Source organism: Tachyglossus aculeatus, chromosome 7 (assembly GCF_015852505.1).
Source record: "Tachyglossus aculeatus isolate mTacAcu1 chromosome 7, mTacAcu1.pri, whole genome shotgun sequence".
Classification (NCBI taxonomy): domain Eukaryota; kingdom Metazoa; phylum Chordata; class Mammalia; order Monotremata; family Tachyglossidae; genus Tachyglossus; species Tachyglossus aculeatus.
In genome coordinates this window covers 53,964,373-53,984,288 of record NC_052072.1, presented here as the reverse complement: position 1 = coordinate 53,984,288, position 19,916 = coordinate 53,964,373, and the positions used below count along the sequence as shown (strand labels likewise).

General features: G+C 48.2%; 1 protein-coding gene across 7 annotated transcripts in view; it reads left to right on the top strand.

Annotated features, from left to right (window-relative positions):
* LOC119930947 (putative methyltransferase DDB_G0268948) overlaps window positions 1-16,820 on the top strand; it is a 55,886-nt gene extending 39,066 nt beyond the window's left edge. For 2 of the 7 annotated variants that reach the window (XM_038749746.1, XM_038749747.1), the window contains 6 exons: window positions 116-241; window positions 3,665-3,825; window positions 7,828-8,041; window positions 11,932-12,032; window positions 14,964-15,101; window positions 16,650-16,815. In XM_038749746.1, coding sequence (XP_038605674.1) covers window positions 131-241; window positions 3,665-3,825; window positions 7,828-8,041; window positions 11,932-12,032; window positions 14,964-15,101; window positions 16,650-16,764 — 840 coding nt within the window. In that variant the 5' untranslated portion in view covers window positions 116-130 and the 3' untranslated portion in view covers window positions 16,765-16,815. Of the gene's footprint in view, window positions 1-115; window positions 242-3,664; window positions 3,826-7,827; window positions 8,042-11,931; window positions 12,033-14,963; window positions 15,102-16,649 lie in introns of all 7 variants that reach the window. The other 5 variants (XM_038749752.1, XM_038749751.1, XM_038749748.1 and 2 more) reach the window with 4 other exon arrangements.
* Window positions 16,821-19,916: the final 3,096 nt, after the last annotated feature.

Genomic DNA, 19,916 nt, shown 5'->3' with positions numbered 1-19,916 from the left:
CCCGTTGACTTAGTACAATTAACACGTAACTGGTGGTGTGTCTGTGCAGGTAAACTGAGTGGTCCCCAGGGAATTGAATCCTGTCTATTGAGCTGGACTGGCTTTATTTTGACAGGAGTAATCAGCCATCATGTCGGTCCAGCTCTTTGAAGGAGAGGATCACGCTGCCCTTTACCAGAAATACCGGTTCCCTCCTTCTGCAGAAGTCCTGGATCTGATCTTCTCTTTTTTGGGAGAAAAGGTAAGATTCTAAATGAGGTCCCTGTGTGAAGATGAATTTCTCAACTAGAAGTGCAGAAGATGCAGGATGGACAGTGTCCCTGGAGTAGTGCCTCTCATACCACCATCTTTCCTGTTCCTAGGGCAGAAGACTCTCACTGACCTTTGGCCTCACACTCCCACAGTCCAGCACACAGTCTGGTCCTGCCTCCTTGTCCTTTATTGGATCTCTCAGCCTTCCCTGCTCCCCAAGCCTCAACCATGTCTCTAGCCTAGCCCCTGGCCATCTCCCTCTTGGACTGTTGTGTCATTTAGCTTCTGGCCTTCTCCGTTCCTGACAGTTCTTTCTTTTCCTTCAGTCAATCAATGGTATTTATTGAGCACTTACTGTGGACAGAACACTGTTCTAAGCACTTGGGAGATACAGTTGAACAGATTTGATAGACATGTTCCCTGTCCACAAGGCGCTTACTAAGTCCACACTCCTCTAAACCCTATATTGACTCTCCACGTGTCTCTTTTAAGACTGATCTCTGCAGCCTCAGTTTCAAAGATGTCATTTACTTCCAGCCTCGTAGCGTCTTTCATGTTCCCCTTATTCCTCCCTGGACCCTTGCCATGTTCCCCTGGCCAACCAACCTGGCATCTGCCCTGATTGCCTTCCCTTCCTCTTAGTTTTGTGCCTCACCCTCCCCTCTCACATGGCCGTCTCTCCCCTAGCTGCAAGCCTCCAGACTTCCTCCACGGAGTCTTACTCAAGTGGGAAAGTTAAAGATGGAGAGAGGAATGCTAGAGGTGTTTAATGGTCCATTTTTTTCCATGAGGATGGGGGTCCAGGAGGGCAGCCCTCACCCACTTCCTTGAAATGTCCTGGTGCTACATTTAGAGTCAGAATCCTGGACTTGGAGGGCCATGGGTCTGACCATTGGACTGTGGGCATGACCATGTTTTCATGGATACCACTGCCTCCCACTGTTTAGTCAGTCAATCTTCAGTCAGTCAATCATATTTATTGAGTGCTTACTGTGTGCAGAGCACGGTTCTAAGTGCTTGACTCTGCCAGTTGTCTGCTGTGTGACCTTGAGCAAGTCACTTCACTTCTCTGGGCCTCAGTTACCTCATTTGTAAAATGGGGATTAAGATTGTGAGCCTCATGTGGGACAGGGACTGTGTCCAGTACGATTTGTTGGTATCTACCCCAGCAATTAATACAGTGCCTGGCAGATAGTAAGCGCTTAACAAATACCACAATTATTATTATTATTATTATTATTATTGGGAGAGTACAATATAATAATATTACAGACACAGTCCCTGCCCTCGATGAACTTACAGTTTAGAGGGGGAGACAGACATTAATATAAATGAATAAATTACAGATAGGTATGTAAGTGTTGTGGGGCTGGGAGAGGGGATAATTAAAGGGAGTAAATCCAGACATCACAGAAGGGAGTTTGAGGAAATGAAAAGAGGGTTTAGTCAGGGAAGGCCTATGTTGTTCATTTGGACTATTGAATTTATAATTTGCTCTTTTTTATTTTGGTATTTGTTAAATGCTTACTATGTTCCAGGCACTGTTTTAAGCGCTGGGGTACATACAAAGTAATCAATTTGGCTACAGTCCATATCGCACATGGGGCTACAATCTTAATCCCCATTTTACAAGTGAGGTGACTGAGACACAGAGAAGTTAAGTGGCTTGCCCAAGGTCACACAGCAGGCAAGTGATGGAGCTGGGATTAGAACCCAAGTCCTTATGATTTATTTATTTATTCATTCATTTATTAGTCATTTATTCTTATTCTCTGTGATTTATTAGTGTCAATTGTATTTACTGAGCGCTTACTGTGGGCAGAGCACTGTACTAAGCACTTGGGAGAGTACAATATAGCAGACACATTCACCGCCCACAAACAAGCTTACAGTCTAGAGGTGGATTCTTGTTCCACATGTCTGTCCTCCTTCTCTTAGAATGGGAGCCCTGCATAGGACAGGGATTGGGTGTTAACTGATTATATTTCATTCATTCCGGCACTTAGTACAGAGCCTGTTGCATAATAAGCCTTTAATAAATATCATACATAACATTGAAGATAATAATAATAATGATTTTATTCAAGAGACTCTTAGTTGCCTCTTTATCTTTACCAACCCCAGGAATGAAATAGATATCCTCAGGCCTGAGATGTCACAGGCAGCAACACTTGTGTAATGCAGTTTATAGCCACAGCCCAAGAACTTTCAAAGCAGTAGTGATAGTAATAGTTTTTAGTAAGCACTTATTACGAGCACAGCCCTGTACTAAGTGCTGGGAGAGAATTCCCAGGAGGGAATTAGACAGGGTTCCTGTCTCTCTCAAGGGAGGAGAATTCACAATTTAAGATTCAGTGGTCATCTAGTCTATTCCTCAGCCTTCAGACATACTTCTAAACTGTACAATGTAGACCAATATCTACCCTAGTTGAGGACTCGAACCTGGGTCCTCTGGCTTCTAATAATAATAAAAATAATAATAATTATGGCATTTGTTAAGCTCTTACTATGTGCAAAGCACTGCTCTAAGTGCTGGGGGAATACAAGGTGATCACGTTGTCCCACGTGGGGCTCACAGTCTTAATCCCCATTTTACAGATGAGGTAACTGAGGCTCAGAGAAGTTAAGTGACTTGCCCAAGGTCACAGAGCAGACATTTTGGGGAGCCCTGATTAGAACCCATGACCTCTGACTCCCAAGCCCGGGCTCTTTCCACTGCGCCATGCTGCTTCTCTAATAATATTAATAATATTATCAATATTAATAATAATGATGATAACAATAATTGTGGCATTTGTTAAGCATTTACAGGCACTGTACTAAGCATAGGAGTGGATATTAGCAAACTGGAATGGACACGGTCCGTATTCCACATGGGGCTCACTAGACTGGTACTCTTGCACTTGGCTATGGCACTTCCCCTGATTTGATTAGGGAAGCAGCATGGAATAGTGGATAGAGCGTGGGCCTGGGATTCAGAAGGCTCTGGGTTCTAATTCCGGTTCTGCCACTTGTCTGCTGTGTGACCTTGGGCAAGTCACCTCACTTCTCTGGGCCTCAGTTATCTCATCTCTAAAATGGGGATTGAAACTGTGAGCCCCATATGGGACAGGGATTGTGTCTAACCCGATTTGTTTTTATCCACTCCAGCTGTTAGTACAGTGCCAGGCATATAGTAAATGCTTAACAAATACCACAATTATTATCTTGTGTCTACCCCAGCATTTAGTAAGGTGCTCAGCATATAGTAAGCACTTAATAAACATCAACATGATTATTGTTTTCCATAGTCACTGTCCTCAAGGAGCTCAAGTTTGCCATGATGGATGGGACCTAAATTGGAACCTAGGGGATAGGTTTTCTGGAAGCACTGGGCAGGTGAAATTTCTGGCCCTTTTTGTTTTTGTCTCAGAAGCAGAAACCATACAAGCTGGCTGTGGATGTGGGCTGTGGATCAGGCCAGAGCACGCGGGTCCTAGCGCCTCATTTTGAGCGGGTCCTGGGGACAGACATCAGCGAGGCCCAGATCCAACAGGCTGGGAAAGCTCCCAGCCCCCACAATGTCTCCTACAGGTTGGTTGGATCCAAGCTCCCCCTCCCCTTCAGAAGAGTCCCACCCCCGGCAATCAATCAATCAATCAATCGTATTTATTGAGGGCTTACTGTGTGCAGAGCACTGTACTAAGCGCTTGGGAAGTACAAGCTGGCAACATATAGAGACAGTCCCTACCCAACAGTGGGCTCACAGTCTAGAAGGGGGAGACAGAGAACAAAACCAAACATACTAACAAAATAAATAGAATAGATAGGTACAAGTTAAATAGAGTAATAAATATGTACAAACATTTATACATATATACAGGTGCTGTGGGGAAGGGAAGGAGGTAAGATGCGGGGGATGGAGAGGGGGACGAGGGGGAGAGGAAGGAAGGGGCTCAGTCTGGGAAGGCATCCTGGAGGAGATGAGCTCTCAGTAGGGCCTTGAAGGGAGGAAGAGAGCTAGCTTGGCGGATGGGCAGAGGGAGGGCATTCCAGGCCCTGGGGAGGACGTGAGCCAGGGGGTCGATGGCGGGACAGGAAGGCTGAGTAGGTGCAAATGAGGTTGTCGTTAATGTAACTTGGTGATAACAAGGGCCTTTTTCCCAGGGTGGTGGTGGGGAGTCAGTCAGGACCGGACCGGGAAGGGGGGTTGGGCGGGCACTATAAGGAAGGTCGCTTAAGTGGGTGGGGGTGGAAGCAGGGGGCGTCTATGGCGGCGCTCTGAGGAGAGGAGCCTTCCGGGAGCAGCGGGGCCCACACGGTGTGATGGCGGGCAGGCCTCTCGGGAACGGAGGCCCGGGCGTCTATGGTGGGCCTCTCTGGCGCTCTGAGGAGAGGATCCTTCCGGGAGCAGCGGGGTCCATGCGGTGTGATGGCGGGCTGGCCTCCCGGGAACGGAGTCCCAGGCGTCAATGGCGGCACTCTGAGGAGAGGATCATTCCTGGAGCAGCGGGGGCCACGCGGTGTGATGGCGGGTGGGCGGGCCTCTCAGGAACGGAGTCCCGGGCGTCTATGGTGGCGCGCTCTGAGGGGAGGATCCTTCCAGGGGCAGCAAGGCCGCGCGGTATGATGGCGGGCTGGCCTCTCGGGAACGGAGTCCTGGGCGTCTGTGGCGGCGCTCTGAGGAGAGGATCCTTCCGGGAGCAGCGGGGGCCACGCAGTGTGATGGTGGGCTGGCGGGCCTCTCGGGAACGGAGTCCCGGGCGTCTATGGCGGGCCCCTCTGACGCTCTGAGGAGAGGATCCTTCCAGGAGTAGCGGGGGCCACGCGGTGTGATGGCGGGTGGGCCTCTCGGGAACGGAGTCCCGGGGGGGTCTATGGGGGCACTCTGAGGAGAGGATCCTTCCGGGAGCAGCGGGGGCCGCGCGGTGTGATGGCGGGCGGGCGGGCCTCTCGGGAACGGAGTCCTGGGCATCTGTGGTGGCGCGCTCTGAGGAGAGGATCCTTCCGGCAGCAGCAAGGCCACGCGGTGTGATGGCAGGCAGGCCTCTCGGGAACCCTAGCCGGGCTAGAGAAAGGGTTTCTCCAAGCTTCCGGGTTTAGGCCCGATGGCCAGGGTGGGAGGAGGATGTGGAGGCCTCCTCCAGACCATGAGCTCCATGTGGGCAGGGATTATGTTTACTAACTCTGTTGTACTCTCCCAAATGCTTAATACAGTGCTCTGCACACAGTAAGCACTCAATCAGTGCCAATGATTGGACCCAGCTATCCAGGTCTTGGCCCTGGGTCTTTCCCCCAACCCCCACGCTCTTTCTGATTGCTGTGGCAGTGGTTTTTGTGGAGAACAGAGGGGAAAAAGGGAGGGGCCGAGGCTGGACACACACACACACCCCACCCCCTTGCCCCCGCCCAATCCTCCACCCCCATTTGAAGGGGTCCGGATCAGTGGCCTGTTGCCCTCTCAGTGGGATGATTCTGATTCTAGAGCGCAAGCTGTCTGTGGACAGGAAACATATCTGTTATATTGTTATACTGTACTCTCCTAACAGTGCTCTGGACATAAGAAATGCTCAATAAATGTGATTTACCGACCGACTGACTGTGGGCCTCCTGACCAGTAGGCCCGGGGGGCCCAGGGGTTTCTGAAGTCTGCTTTCTTCCGGATCCTTGATCCTGTGGGCTTTCTGGAATTGGTGTGGATGATGGAGAAGCCTGCCCAGTGACATACACAGCCACCTCAGCCCATCTACTTCTCACCCTGAGAGTGGGCACATCTGAGACATAATGCCAACCATAATCCAGAGGGAGCTGCTGGGCCTGGATGGAACCTAGAACTGGTTGAAATCCCGGGACTGGCTGGAGCCCTGAGCTGAGAATAATAGCAATTGTAAATAATGGTATTTCACTGAGACATATTTATTGAGCACTTAATGTGTGCAGAGCACTGTAGTAAGTGGTTGGGAAAGTACTATACAACAATGAACAGTGACATTCCCTGCCCACAATAAACTCACAGTCTAGAGGTGGGGAGACGGATATTAATACAAATAAATAAAATTACAGATACTTACATAATTGTTAAGTACTTACCATGTGCCAGGCACTGTACTAAGGGCTGGGGTGGATACAAGCAAATTGAGTTGGACTCAGTCCCCATCCTACATGGGGCTCACAGTCTTAATCTGCATTTTACAAATAAGGGAATTTAGGCACAGAGAAGTGAAGTGATTTGCTCAAGGTCAAACAGCAGACAAGTGGCGAACCCAGGTTCTTTTGAGTCCCGGGCCCAGGCTTTATCCACTGGGCCACGAGTCGAGATGGCTGGAACCCCAAGCTGGCTGGTGACTTTTCAGTGGGCTATTTCTGTCCCCCAGGAACACACCTGAAATGCATTTCTGAGGAACACACTTCCTTTTGGAGCAGAGGGTAAAATAATTCCGATCTTGCAGATGTCTCCAAGACTTGCCCAGACTGGGAAGAGAAATTCAGGCAGATGGCTAACTCCGTTGTATTGTACTCATTCATTCATTCAATTGTATTTATTGAGCGCTTACTGTGTGCAGAGCACTGTACTAACTGCTTGGGAAGTACAACTAAGCGCTTGGGAAGTACTCTTCCAAACACTTAGTACAGTACTCTGCACTTAGCACTCAATAAATGCAATTGATTGATTGGAGCAGATTCTGGCTTTGGGCAGAGAAGGAACAGAGAGGGACAACAAAGAGCAGGTCACTGGGAGTCAGCTATTTCCAGTCCCAGTTGTCCTTGTTGGGTGACCTTGGGCAAGTCACTTAAGCTCTGTGTACATTAGTTTCATCATCTGTAAGATGGGGATAAGATACCTGTCTCCTGCCTTTTAGATTGTGAGCCTTATGTAGTACAGGGGTCTGTCCTCTCTGATTTCCTGGTGTCTACTTTAGCACGTACCACAGTGCTTGGCACATAATAAGTGATTATTAAATGCCATCATGAGAGTATTGTTGTCATTGTACTTGGATTAAATTCATAACTCTGCCAGTAACTCAGTGGTTGAATCGGTTTTAAATTAGTCAATCAGCTTGCCCCCTCCTAACTCTCATTGCTGATTTCCTACTACAGTTCAGCACACATACTTTGCTCCTCTAGCATCAGCTTGCTCACTGTGCTTCTGCCTCATCCGTCTCACCACTGACCCCTTTCCCATATCCTCCCTCTGGCCTGAAACTCCCTCCCCCTTCATGTAAGTCAGACCACCACTCCCCCCACCTTCAAAACCTTATCAAAATCACTTGTCCAAGAGGTCTTTCCCAATTAAGGCCTCTTTTTCCCTACTCGCTCTCCCTTCTGTGTTGCCTATCACTTGGGTCTGTATTCATTAAGCACTTGATATTCACCCCACCCTCAGCCCCAGAGCACTACGTACATATCTATAAGCTATTTATCTATATTAATGTCTGTCTCCCCCTCCAGACTATAAGCTCGCTGTGGGCAGAGAATGTGTCTACCAACTCTGTAGCCGTGTACTCTCCCAAATGCTTAGTTCAGTGCTCTGCATACACTAAGTGCTCAATAAATGCCACTGACTGGCTGATTGCTCCCCATCCTGTCTTTTTGTAGGGTCTGCCCCGCAGAAGAGCTCCCCTTGGAGGATGCGTCAGTGGACCTGGTCACCGCATTCACGGCCGCTCACTGGTTTGACACTGAGCGCTTCCTGCAGGAGGTGACGCGCGTTCTCAAGCCGCAGGGCTGCGTGGCCCTGAGCACCTACCTCCCCAGGATGAGCTTGCAGTTTGGGGACCGCTCGGACCAGCTCACCCAGATCTTCAGGGAGGTACGTAGACTGACCGGATTCTCTGAAGCATGCCATGCAGCTATAAATCCTGACATTTTAACAGCAATGCGGAAGGATGGGGAAAGGAGTTGAATTCCTTCATAAAACCTCCCTCACCTCTGCCATCAGATGTCTGACCTTGCTGTATTTGCTTCTAGACAGTGTCCTTAGATTCGCACCCACCATCAGTAACACGGATTGAGATCCTCGGGGTTAGAACCATACCATAGAATATAAGACCTGTTGCCCGCCCTTGAGGCAGTTTCAGTCTAATAGGGAAGACAAGTGGACATAATTTGCTGATAGTATTTGTTGAGCACCTGGTAACCTGCCTTATGCCAATGGCAGTGCAGGAGGAAGGACAGAGGGAGTGGTAGCACGTGGTAGTACTGCATCAGCCTCCTCTCCGATCTCCCATCCTCCTGTCTCTCCCCACTTCAGTCCATACTTCACGCCGCTGCCCTGATCGTCTTTGTGCAGAAACACTCTGGGCATGTTACTCCCCTCCTCAAAAATCTCCAGTGGCTACCAATCAACGTACGCATCAGGCAAAAACTCCTCATCCTCGGCTTCAAGGCTTTCCATCACCTCGCCCCCTCCTACCTCACCTCCCTTCTCTCCTTCTACAGCCCAGCCCACACCCTCCGCTCCTCTGCTGCTAATTTCCTCACTGTGCCTCATTCTCACCTGTCCTGCCGTCAACCCCCGGCCCACATCCTCCCCCTGGCCTGGAATGCCCTCCCTCCGCAAATCCGCCAAGCTAGCTCTCTTCCTCCCTTCAAAGCCCTACTGAGAGCTCACCTCCTCCAGGAGGCCTTCCCAGACTGAGCCCTCTTCTTCCTCTCCCCCTCCTCCCCCTCCCCCCACCTTACCTCCTTCCCCTCCCCACCGCACCTGTATATATGTATATATGTTTGTACATATTTATTACTCTATTTTACGTGTACATATTTACTCTATTTTATTAATATGTTTTGTTTTGTTGTCTGTCTCCCCCTTCTGGACTGTGAGCCCGCTGTTGGGTAGGGACCGTCTCTATATGTCGCCAATTTGTACTTTCCCAAGCTCTTAGTACAGTGCTCTGCACACAGTAAGCGCTCAACAAATACTATTGAATGAATGGAAGAATATGGCTTCCACAAAATGTAGAATGTTGGGAAGGCTGTGGCTTTGGATATGACTGAGGTCTCTGAACCATAAGGAACCCAAAAATCTGCGCCCCTAGCCATAGTGAGGGATTGCTTTCTATTTTCATTTTGTGTATTTGCCCTTTTCTTTTGTATTGATTTACTGTTTATAATTTTTCATCTTTCCTTATGTGTTTGTCACCAGTTCCCTCTCCCATCTTCATCCCTTTCATCCCCTCAGACCATGAGCTCTTTGTGGACAGGGGACATTTCTACCAACTCTATGGTATTGTACTTTCTGAAGAGTTTAGTATGGCGCCCTTAGACTGTGAACCCCATGTGGGACAGGGACCATGTCTGACCTGATTAACTTGATTACCCCAGTGCTTAGAACAGGGTCTGACACATAGTAAGCATGTAACAAATACCATAAAAAAGAATAGGGTGGGATGGCTGTAGAATATTGGAGAAGGTCAAAAGGACGGAGGTCTCTGTGAGGAAACAGATCAGATTTTCTGGTGGTAGGCTCTGGGCTCTTATAATTGTGGTGTTTGTTAAGCGCTTACTATATGTCAGACACTGTACTAAGTGCTGGGGTGGATACAAGAAAATTGGGTTGGATCCAGTCCCTATCCCACATGGGGCTCACAGTCTCCATCCCCATTTTAGAGATGAGGTAACTGAAGCCCAGAGAAGTGCAGTGACTTGCCCAAGGTCACAGAGCAGACAAGTGGTGGAGCTGGAATTAGAGCCCACATCCTTCTGATTTCCAGCACCATGCTCTATCCACTATACCATGCTCTTTCCCCCACTGCTGCGGAGAGAGGAGGCAGTCAAGCTGCCAATTTAGACTTGCCCCCTGCAACCAGTACCTGCTGGATCTGGTGGCTCCGCCCTGCTGGGGCCCATGGACTCCTGTCCCCTCTGTGGGCGAGGACGATCTGGCTTTAACCCCCACACCCTGCAGGTACAGGAATGGGGAGGGATGGGTAGGGAGGGCCCAAAGCTGTATGGAAGGACTCCAGTGTGGCCCACCCCTCCCTCCAACAGCAGCCCACCCTGGCCCCACATTATCCCCAGTGCGCAAATGCACGCTGAAACACACTTAGGCATAGATGTCTGGAGGCCACAGGCTGGAACACAAACACATATGCTAACACACACACAAAAACCTGCGTATTCACACATAGCCTGAGCTATCCGTAATCCATACCTGGCAGGTCCATTCATTGGTCAGTGCACAAAGCTCACATATACACAGTTTCACGCAAACACAAATGCACGGACCGACAGAAACACGCTTAACCCTTCCTCCCAACAGATACTGCAGGTTAGGCCCCATGAAGGAACCCGGGAACAAGCACAATCTATCAATCAATCGTATTTATTGAGCGCTTACTATATGCAGAGCACTGTCCTCTGAGCTTGGGAGAACACAATACAATAGAATTAGCAGACACGTCCCCAGCACAAGACCCAGAGATAATTTCTCAGGATGGGAGTGGTGGTCAGAGAACATTGGAGGAGGGAGATGCAGCCTGGGTGAAGGATAGTATTTTCTGAAGGGGGTTCTGTTAAGCAGTGGTCCGATGAATCAGAAGTCAATGGCGTGGGTGGATGTGTTAGTTCCTGTGGTTCTCAGAGTGAACCGCAATGCCGATTTCCGGAGAACCAACTGACTACCTGCAAGTCAGGCCACCACAATGAGTGCTAAGCCTTTTTTTAAAAAAATGGTATTTGTTAAGCGCTTACTTTGGGCCAGGCACTGTACTAAGCCCTGGGGGGTTAGCCGTCAGGTTGGATGCAGTCCCTGTCCCGATGGGGCTCACAGTCTTAATACTCATTTTACGCATGAGGTAACTGAGGTGCAAAGATGTGAAGTGACTTGCCCAAAGTCACACAGCAGACGAGGGGCAGAGTCGGTATTAGAATTCATTCATTCAGTCGTATTTATTGAGCACTTACTATGTGCAGAGCAAGGGGGTAGAGCAGAGGGAGGGAGTAGGGGTGATGGGAAGGGGAGGAGGAGCAGAGGAAAAGGGATGGCTCAGTCTGGGAAGGCCTTCTACAGGAGGTGAGCTCTCATTAGGGCTTTGAAGGGAGGAAGAGAGCTAGTTTGGTGGATGTGAGGAAGGAGGGCACTCCAGGCCAGAGGTAGGGCGTGGGCCATGGGTCGATGGCGGGACAGGCGAGAGTTTTGTTGTCTGCTTCCCCCTTCTAGACTGTGAGCCTGTTGTTGGGTAGGGATTGTCTCTATCTGTTGCCGAATTGTACTTTCCAAGCACTTAGCACAGTGCTCTGCACACAGTAAGTGCTCAATAAATACTATTGAATGAATGAATAAGCACTTGGAAAATACAATTTGGCAACAGATAGAGACAATCCCTACCCAACAACAGGCTCACAGTGTAAAAGTGGGCAGACAGACAACAAAACGAAACAAGTAGGCAGGCATCAGTAGCATATTAAAACGCAGGCCTGTGCTCTATCCATTAGGCCACGCTGCTTTGCAGTCATATCTATGCCATATTCCTCAGTCCTGATCACCGTGTCAACCAGACATGTTGGGATAGGTAGCATTAGGCAGTGGAATTCTGAGATCCTCCCTCCAACCCACAAGCCCCTCGCTTGACCAGTGGTGGAAGATCACCCTTAGCTGGGGCCACCACCAAAGCAGGAACCCAGGGTTCTGCCTTCTGAGCCGCCTGACCCGGTGAGGGGATGGACCATTCCCAAGCCATCCCGTCTGCGTTCTCTTTGCAGGTGCAGGATTTTCTCTCCAGGTACGCCAGTGAAAAAGTAAATCTCGTCCACTCTGAGTACCAAGAGATATTTGACTTGTTGCCTTTTCCAGACAAGAAGAGGTAAGATGCAATACAGTATCTGGGGAGTGTCCTTTCTGCCGCATTGGGCAGTGACCGTTTCGAGTCCCCCCACCAGGGGTGGGAGAAACTCTTCAGGCAGAGCCCCTGGCTTGGCTGGGTGTGAGCAGGTCTTGGGGGTAGGGGCCCAGCATGTCATTCAGAAAACCTCTGGGCTGACTTTGGGGTAAAAGCTATAACCTCCTCACTGTGCCTCACTCTCTTCTTTCGCCATCATCCCCTTGCTTGTGCCCTCCCTCCTGCCTGGAACTCCACCCATTTCCACATCTGACACACCAGCATTCTCACCATTTATAAAGCTTTCCTAAAAAAATCATATAATAATAATAATAATAATGATACTTGTTAAGCGCTTCCTATGTGCCAAGCACTGTTCTAAGCACTGGGGTAGATACAAGTTGATCAGGTTAGACACAGTCCCTGTCCCACATGGGGCTCACACTTTTAATCCCCATTTTACAGATGAGGGAACTGAGGCCCAGAGAAATGAAGAGACTTGTCCAGACAGATGGTGGAGCCGGGATTAGAACTCGGTTCTTCTGACTCCCAGGTCCTTGCTCTATCCACTAAGCCATGCTCCTCCAGGAAGCTTTCCCCAACTAACCCATTTCCCCTCTTTCATTTTTCTCCTTCCTGCATCACCTATGGTTTTGGGTCTTCACCACCTAAGTAAGCACTTAAGAACGTCCCTGCCTACCCCCATACCGTGCTTCTGTTCGAACCCTTATGGTAAGGTGCCACTCCTACCTATATCTTAACAATGTTGCCTCTCCTGTTAGTTTGTAAGCTCCTTGATGGCAGGGATCATGCCTGCCAACTCTGTTATATTGTACTCTCCCAAGCGCTTAATACGGAGCTCTGCACATACCGTGAACACTCAATAAATGCCTCTGGTAGACTTTAAGGATGCTGTTTTCATACAAAGAGAATGATCACTCTCAATTAGTTCTTCACAATATAAGTAAACTTAGTACAGTGCTCTGCACACAGTAAGTGCTCAATAAATACGATTGAATGAATGAGTCAGGGAGCTCTGGGGGTTCTCTGAGGGTGACATGGGATCTACCTCAGACTCTCCCCCTCTAGACTGTAAGCTGGTTGTGGGTAGGGAACATGTCTACCACCTCTGTTGTATTACACTCTCCAAAGCACTTAGTACAGTGCTGTGCACACAGTAAACACTCAGTAATAATAACAATTGTGGTATTTGTTAAGTGCTTACTATGTGGCAAGCACTGTTCTAAGCGCTGGGGTAGATACAAGTTGATCAGGTTGAACACAGTTCCTGTCCCACATGGGGCTCACACTCTTAATCTCCATTTTACAGATGAGGGAACTGAGGCCCAGAAAATTTAAGTGACTTACCTGATGTCACACAGCAGACATATCATCATCATCATCAATCGTATTTATTGAGCGCTTACTATGTGCAGAGCACTGTACTAAGCGCTTGGGAAGTACAAATTGGCAACATATAGAGACAGTCCCTACCCAACAGTGGGCTCACAGTCTAAAAGGGGGAGACAGAGAACAAAACCAAACATACTAACAAAATAAAATAAATAGAATAGATATGTACAAATAAAATAAATAAATAGAGTAAAAAATATGTACAAACATATATACATATATACAGGTGCTGTGGGGAAGGGAAGGAGGTAAGATGGGGGGATGGAGAGGGGGACGAGGGGGAGAGGAAGGAAGGGGCTCAGTCTGGGAAGGCCTCTTGGAGGAGGTGAGCTCTCAGCAGGGCCTTGAAGGGAGGAAGAGAGCTAGCTTGGCGGATGGGCAGAGGGAGGGCATTCCAGGCCCGGGGGATGACGTGGGCCGGGGGTCGATGGCGGGACAGACGAGAGCGAGGTACGGTGAGGAGATCAGCGGTGGAGGAGCGGAGGGTGCGGACTGGTCTGTAGAAGGAGAGAAGGGAGGTGAGGTAGGAGGGGGTGAGGTGATGAAGAGCCTTGAAGCCCATATGGCAGAGCCAGGATTAGAAGAACCCAGCTCCTCTGATTCCCAGTCCCGTGATCTCTCCACTAGGTCACACTGCTTGCTGGATGCCTTTGGGAAAGTCACACTGTTTCTAAGTCAGTGAACCCAAAGAGCCCATTTCATCGTGGTGTTCTTCCACCTCATCATCTGACCTAACTTGTTTAAGGCTGTACTCCGGGCTTGTTCACTTGTAGTAAGTGCTGGGAAAGAGTATACAGGTGGGAATTGGACACAGGCCCTGTCCCTTGAGAGGCTCACAATCTGAGTCATCCTGCTTCTCACGGCCAGGCTGGGCAAACCTGGGGTCACCCTTCCACAGCCTTTCCAATGTCCTAATGTTCTGGGGGCAGTTTTCCTAGCCAACTCGCACGGGAAACTGGGGTTGTAGTAGTCTACCTCAGTGGTCCCCATGGCTGAGTACTCCTCTGACTCTGGCTGTGGAGGAGAGGGTTGAGATGCAGTGCTGCCTAGTGGAAGGAGCCCAGGCCTGGGAGTAGGAGGACCTGGGTTCTAATCTTGGCTCCACCACTTGCCTGTCATGTGACCTTGGGCAAGTCATTTCACTTCTTTGGACCTCATCTGCCTAATGGGGATTAAATACACGTTCTCCCTCCATCGTAAAATGGTGGTCCTCGTGTGGGACAGGGACCATACCCAACTGATTATTGTGTATCTACATCAGTGCTTAGTACAGTGACTGCCACATATAGTAAGTGCTTAATAAATGCCACTATCATTATTATCAGTAATAATAAAATAAGATTTCAGGTTTTTTTGAGGTTTTTCACAGACCGTCATCTCCCTAGCTGAGAGAAAAGGGAGTGCTTTTTTTTCCCAACTTGATCGTACCTGGGAAGTACTGCGATAAAGTTTAGAAGAAATCTGCGACACTTGCACTTTACCTCATCTCTTCCTGCTTTACAGGATTCCCACAATATCCAGTCGAGTTTCCTTTTCCGTGGCTCACCTGATGGGGTTCATCCAGTCCTTTTCCATGTTCCAGACCTTCCTCGAGGCGGATCCAGAGGCAGCAGAAGAGTTTCTGAAGGCGACTCAAGAGAGGTAAAGTCAAGCGAACGAGTCCTGGGTGACGTTGCTGTGCACCGGTCTGGCTCTGCAGGCTGTGGGAACAGAATAGAGAAGCAGCATGGCCCAAGAGTCAGAAGGACCTGTGTTCTAAACCCAGCTCCACCACATGTCTGTTGTGTGACCTTGGGCAAGTCACTTCACTTCTATGTGCCTTATCTGTAAAATGGGGATGAAAACTGTGAGTCCCACATGGGAAATGGACTTGTGTCCAACCTGATAAGCTTATATATGCCCCAGCACTTAAGTATATAGTGCCTGGCACATAGTAAGCACTTAGCAGATAACATTAAATACCAACAAATACCATTGTCTAGACTGTAAGCTCTTTGTGGGCAGGGAATATGTCAGTTTATTGTTGTATTGTACTCTCCCAAGAGCTTAGTACAGTGATGTGCACACAGTAAGCACTCAGTAAATATGATCGAATGACCCCAAGGAAAAAGAATGAATTGAGTTGGCGGGAGAAATTGTCCCAAGCCTGCTGAACTCTGACCAGTCCTTCTAAAGGCTCCAAACTGTAATGGTTTTCTCCTGAGAATCTGCACGCGGTTAGGAGATGAAGGGAAATGGTGATGTTTGCTAATATTAGTTGATCAAGCATTAGGTTATCGCAGTGGGGAGCTACGAAGGATGAGCCTACCCTTTCGGAGCTCCCATTCTAGTTGGAGGTGGAAAAATAATAATAATAATAATTGCGGTATTTGTTAAGTGCTTACTATGTGCTAGGCACTATACTAAACACTGAGGTAGATACAGTTTAATCAGATTGGTCACAGTCCCTGTCCCACATTGGGCACACAATCTTAATCCTCATTTTACAGATGGGGTCACTGAGGCACAGAGAAAGGAAGTGACTTACCTAAGGTCACACAGCAGACATGTGGCTGAAATGGGAATGTTTGTAGGATTGGAGAAATCTGTCTACAGAGACGAGGGCGTGAAGGCCCAGGAGCCTTTGAACTGGATGGCAGGGGCAGGGGCTGCTGTATTGATTCAGCAAGATGGTGGTGGAGGTACCCACCAAACCTGGCCCCATTCTACCCCCACGTGTGAATTCTCTCTCCTCACCTCTTATGAGAAGCAGTGTGGTCTAGTGGATAGAGCACAGGTCTGGGAGTTAGAGGACCTGGGGTTCTAATCCTGAATCCTCCACCCCTTGTTTGCTCTGTGACCTTGGGCAAGTCACTTAACTTCTCTGTGCCTCGGTTACCTCCTCTGTAAAATGGGGATTAAGATTTTGAGTCCCGCATGGGACATGGACTGTGTCCATCCTGATTAGCTTGAATATACCCCAGCGCTTAGTACAATGCCTGCCACATAGTAAGCACTTAACAAATACCATTTAAAAAAAAAAGATGATGTCTGAGGGGCCTAGAGTGACCCAGAGTTGGGCTGGGAAGGAAATCCGCATCTTCTGACTCCCATCCCTAGATTCTGTCCCCTGATGGTGCTTGAGGGGCCTACCCTCCCATGGAGGATCTGTCTACCACACTTCCATGTTGTCTTCCTTTCCCTCCACAGGTTCTTACAGACCATGGGGGTGTCGTCTCTGGAAACCCCACTACAGATCACATGCAGTCACGTTTGTGTCTTGGCCTGCAAAACTCCGGCCGCGGGGGCAGCCTCCCGAGTTTAACCCAGATCTCATCTTTCTGTGGGCTGAAATGAAATAAAAGGATTGATACCCACAGAGGATACTGATGACCGTCTTTTAGCATTCAAGGAGCCGGGCTCCACTCTCCTGTGGCCACTCATTGTCTTTCCACAGGAAAGAGCAGAAAGGCTGGATGGCTCATGGAATAGGGTGTAGTTGGGATCCCCGGAAAGGGGCTTGGGGCTTGATTGACCTTTTCCAGTCAGCTATGGAATTTAGGCCACTTCTCCCTCTCCACCTCTACAACAGCATCAGTGATTGCAGCCTCAATCAATCGCATTTATTTTTAGCCTCAGCAAAAGCTGAATAAGAAACAGTGAGCAGCATGGCCTAGTAGATAGAGCATGGGCCTTGGAGTCAGAAGGACCTGGGTATGAATCTTGGCTCTGCCATTGGGCTGCTGTGGGACCTTGGGCAAGTCACTTCACTTGCCTGTGCCTCAGTTCCCTCATCTGTAGAATGGGGATGAAGACTATAAGCTCCATGTAGGACATGGACTGTGTCCAAATAGATTTTCTTGTTTCTACCCCAGTGCCTAGAACAGTGCCTGGCACATAGTAAGTGCTTAACAAATACCATTAAAAAAAAAAAACCTCTGCCTTCAATCAAGCAATAGTATTTAAGCACTTAGTGCAGAGCACTGTACTAAGCATTTGGGAGAGTACAATCAATCAATCTATTCATTGAATGCTTACTATGTGCAAAGCATCGTCCCAAGGGCTTGGGAGAGTACAATACAACAGAGTTGGTAGAAATGTTCCTTGCCCACAATGAGCTTAGAGTCTAGAGGGAAAGACAGACATTAATATAAATAAATTATGGATATGTGTTTAAGTGTTATAGGGCTGAGGGAGGGGTGAATAAAGGGTGCAAATCCATGTGCAAGGGTGGCACAGAAGGGAGTGGGAGAAGGGGAAATGAAGATTGGGTCAGGAAGGCCTCAAGTAGGTAGACCAGATCCCTGCCCTCAAGGTGCTTACAATCTATACGTAAAATCATTTACATATAGGGGAAGCAAGAGAGCATAAGGATATTTACACAAGTGCTGTGGGAGAGGGGAGGGGAGAACTTATACGGGGTAGGGACTCAAATGCATAGGTGATGTAGGATGGGATGGAATAAGGTGGGGAGATGAGAAATTAGGGAAGGTTTTCCAGCCTTTCAGTCAGTCAGTAAATTGTATTTATTGAGCACTTACTGCGTGTAGAGCACTGTACTAAGTGCTTGGGAGACAACAATGTAGCAATATGTAACAATATAGTTTATATATATAATACATATAACAATAAAACCATATAACAGACACTTTCTAGGGCCTTTTAGCTAACTGTGGACCAAGGGGGATCAGGATCCTAGAAATCAGACAGATGTCATCACCTTGTCTAGGGAAGACAAAGTCTTTTCATTATAGAATGATGGAAACATGAGGGCAAGTGCCCTCCTTGTGGACCTCCATGAGCAGATGCAAAGAGAGGGTACTGCGGGCTTCTCCCAGCCAGGGAATGGGTAGGGGAGAAGGAGCAGAGTTGGCATCAGGTTTTCAGGGTACATATAGATGCTATGGGATGGCAAATTCAATTTTAAGTAAATGAGTGGATTTAAGTGAATTAGGGTAAACATTCCTGCTATCACCTAGAACATCCCAAACAAATTTCCCCCGACAAATTTCGGTCTTTGCCAAGAGTCTAAAAAACAAGACAAAAATGAAATCAAATCTGTATAAACAAAAGAATCGATGAAGAAAACCATTTCAAGAGTTCAATATAAGAGCCTGGAATTGAGCATGGGTACCTTGAAAAATAAAAGTTGCAGTAAAGCAAGGATTAATTGGAAAAGGGATGTAAATGAAGACTAACAGCAAGATCTAGCAAGTTTCACCAAGGGTCTATGTAAAGACCAGATATTGATGGCGTCCCACATCGTAAACGCAAAGTGAGCCTTGGACCAGTGATGAAGACTGTAAGGTGAAGAACCTGAGTGAAGTAATTGATTCTAAAGCTAGTGGTTTCACAGTGCCACTAGCACTCACCTTCTTCCCTGCCAGTTCTATTTCTGCTGAGGCGCAGAAAGCAATGAGTAAGTAGCTTCATACCTTTTTAAAACACTCATCCCCTCCCTTCTTCCCTCCTTGACTGCCATCTTCAACTGCTCACTTGCCAACAACTTCTTCCCCACAGCTTTCAAGCATACTACTACTAATAATAATAATGATGGCATTTATTAAGCGCTTACTATGTGCAAAGTACTGTTCTAAGCACTGGGGAGGTTACAAGGTGATCAGGTTGTCCCATGGGGGGCACACAATCTTAATCCCCTTTTGACAGATGAGGGAACTGAGGCACAGAGAAGTTAAGTGACTTGCCCAAAGTCACACAGCTGACAATTTGTGGACTGGGATTTGAACCCATGACCTCTGACTCCAAAGCCCATGCTCTTTCCACTGAGCCATGCTGCTTCTCTGTATGGGGATACTTACGTATCCCCTAGCCTAAAAAAACTGTGCAGCCTTCAGAGCTCTCTTCTGGCTCCACGCCTGGTCTTTATGGCTTGGGCTGTTGGAGAGAGCAAAGAGATAGGGTGAAGAGCTTCATGCTAATTCCTCTTAATAATCCCCGAAAGAGTTTTCACTTTTATCCTCCCACTCTGCCTGCTCTGCCCTTAACAGCTTGGACAAACACACCAAACCACTCTCTGCCATCTAACCAGATAGGAAGTTGGACCTCCAGGGGGAGAGAGCCAGGGTTTCAGTTCATTAGAATGCTAGTTGACACTTTTGAGGCCCAATCACTCCCCGTGTGCTTGATGGTACTTAAAAATATGTATATTAAGACATGCACTGGAATTTTGACCTATGCCAAAATGTTAGTTTACCCAATCAGTCCTGCAGTTGGATTCCAGTTGGTGGTTGGCCACATCTCACTTCTGATTCAACTATGAAATTTCCCTGTCAGCTGGCCCTAGAGTGCAAACGAGTTGGTTTTTTGTTGGGATAAAGTGATTCGTTTAGTTTAGGCTCCAGTATCAGCAACTTGGCCCTCATCCTTCCCTGAATTGAGCTTATTGGTTTGCTGCCCCCACGGCCCACCCCCAGGACCAGATTTTCAGGTACTCACTCTCCTGCCTCTCCACTAGAT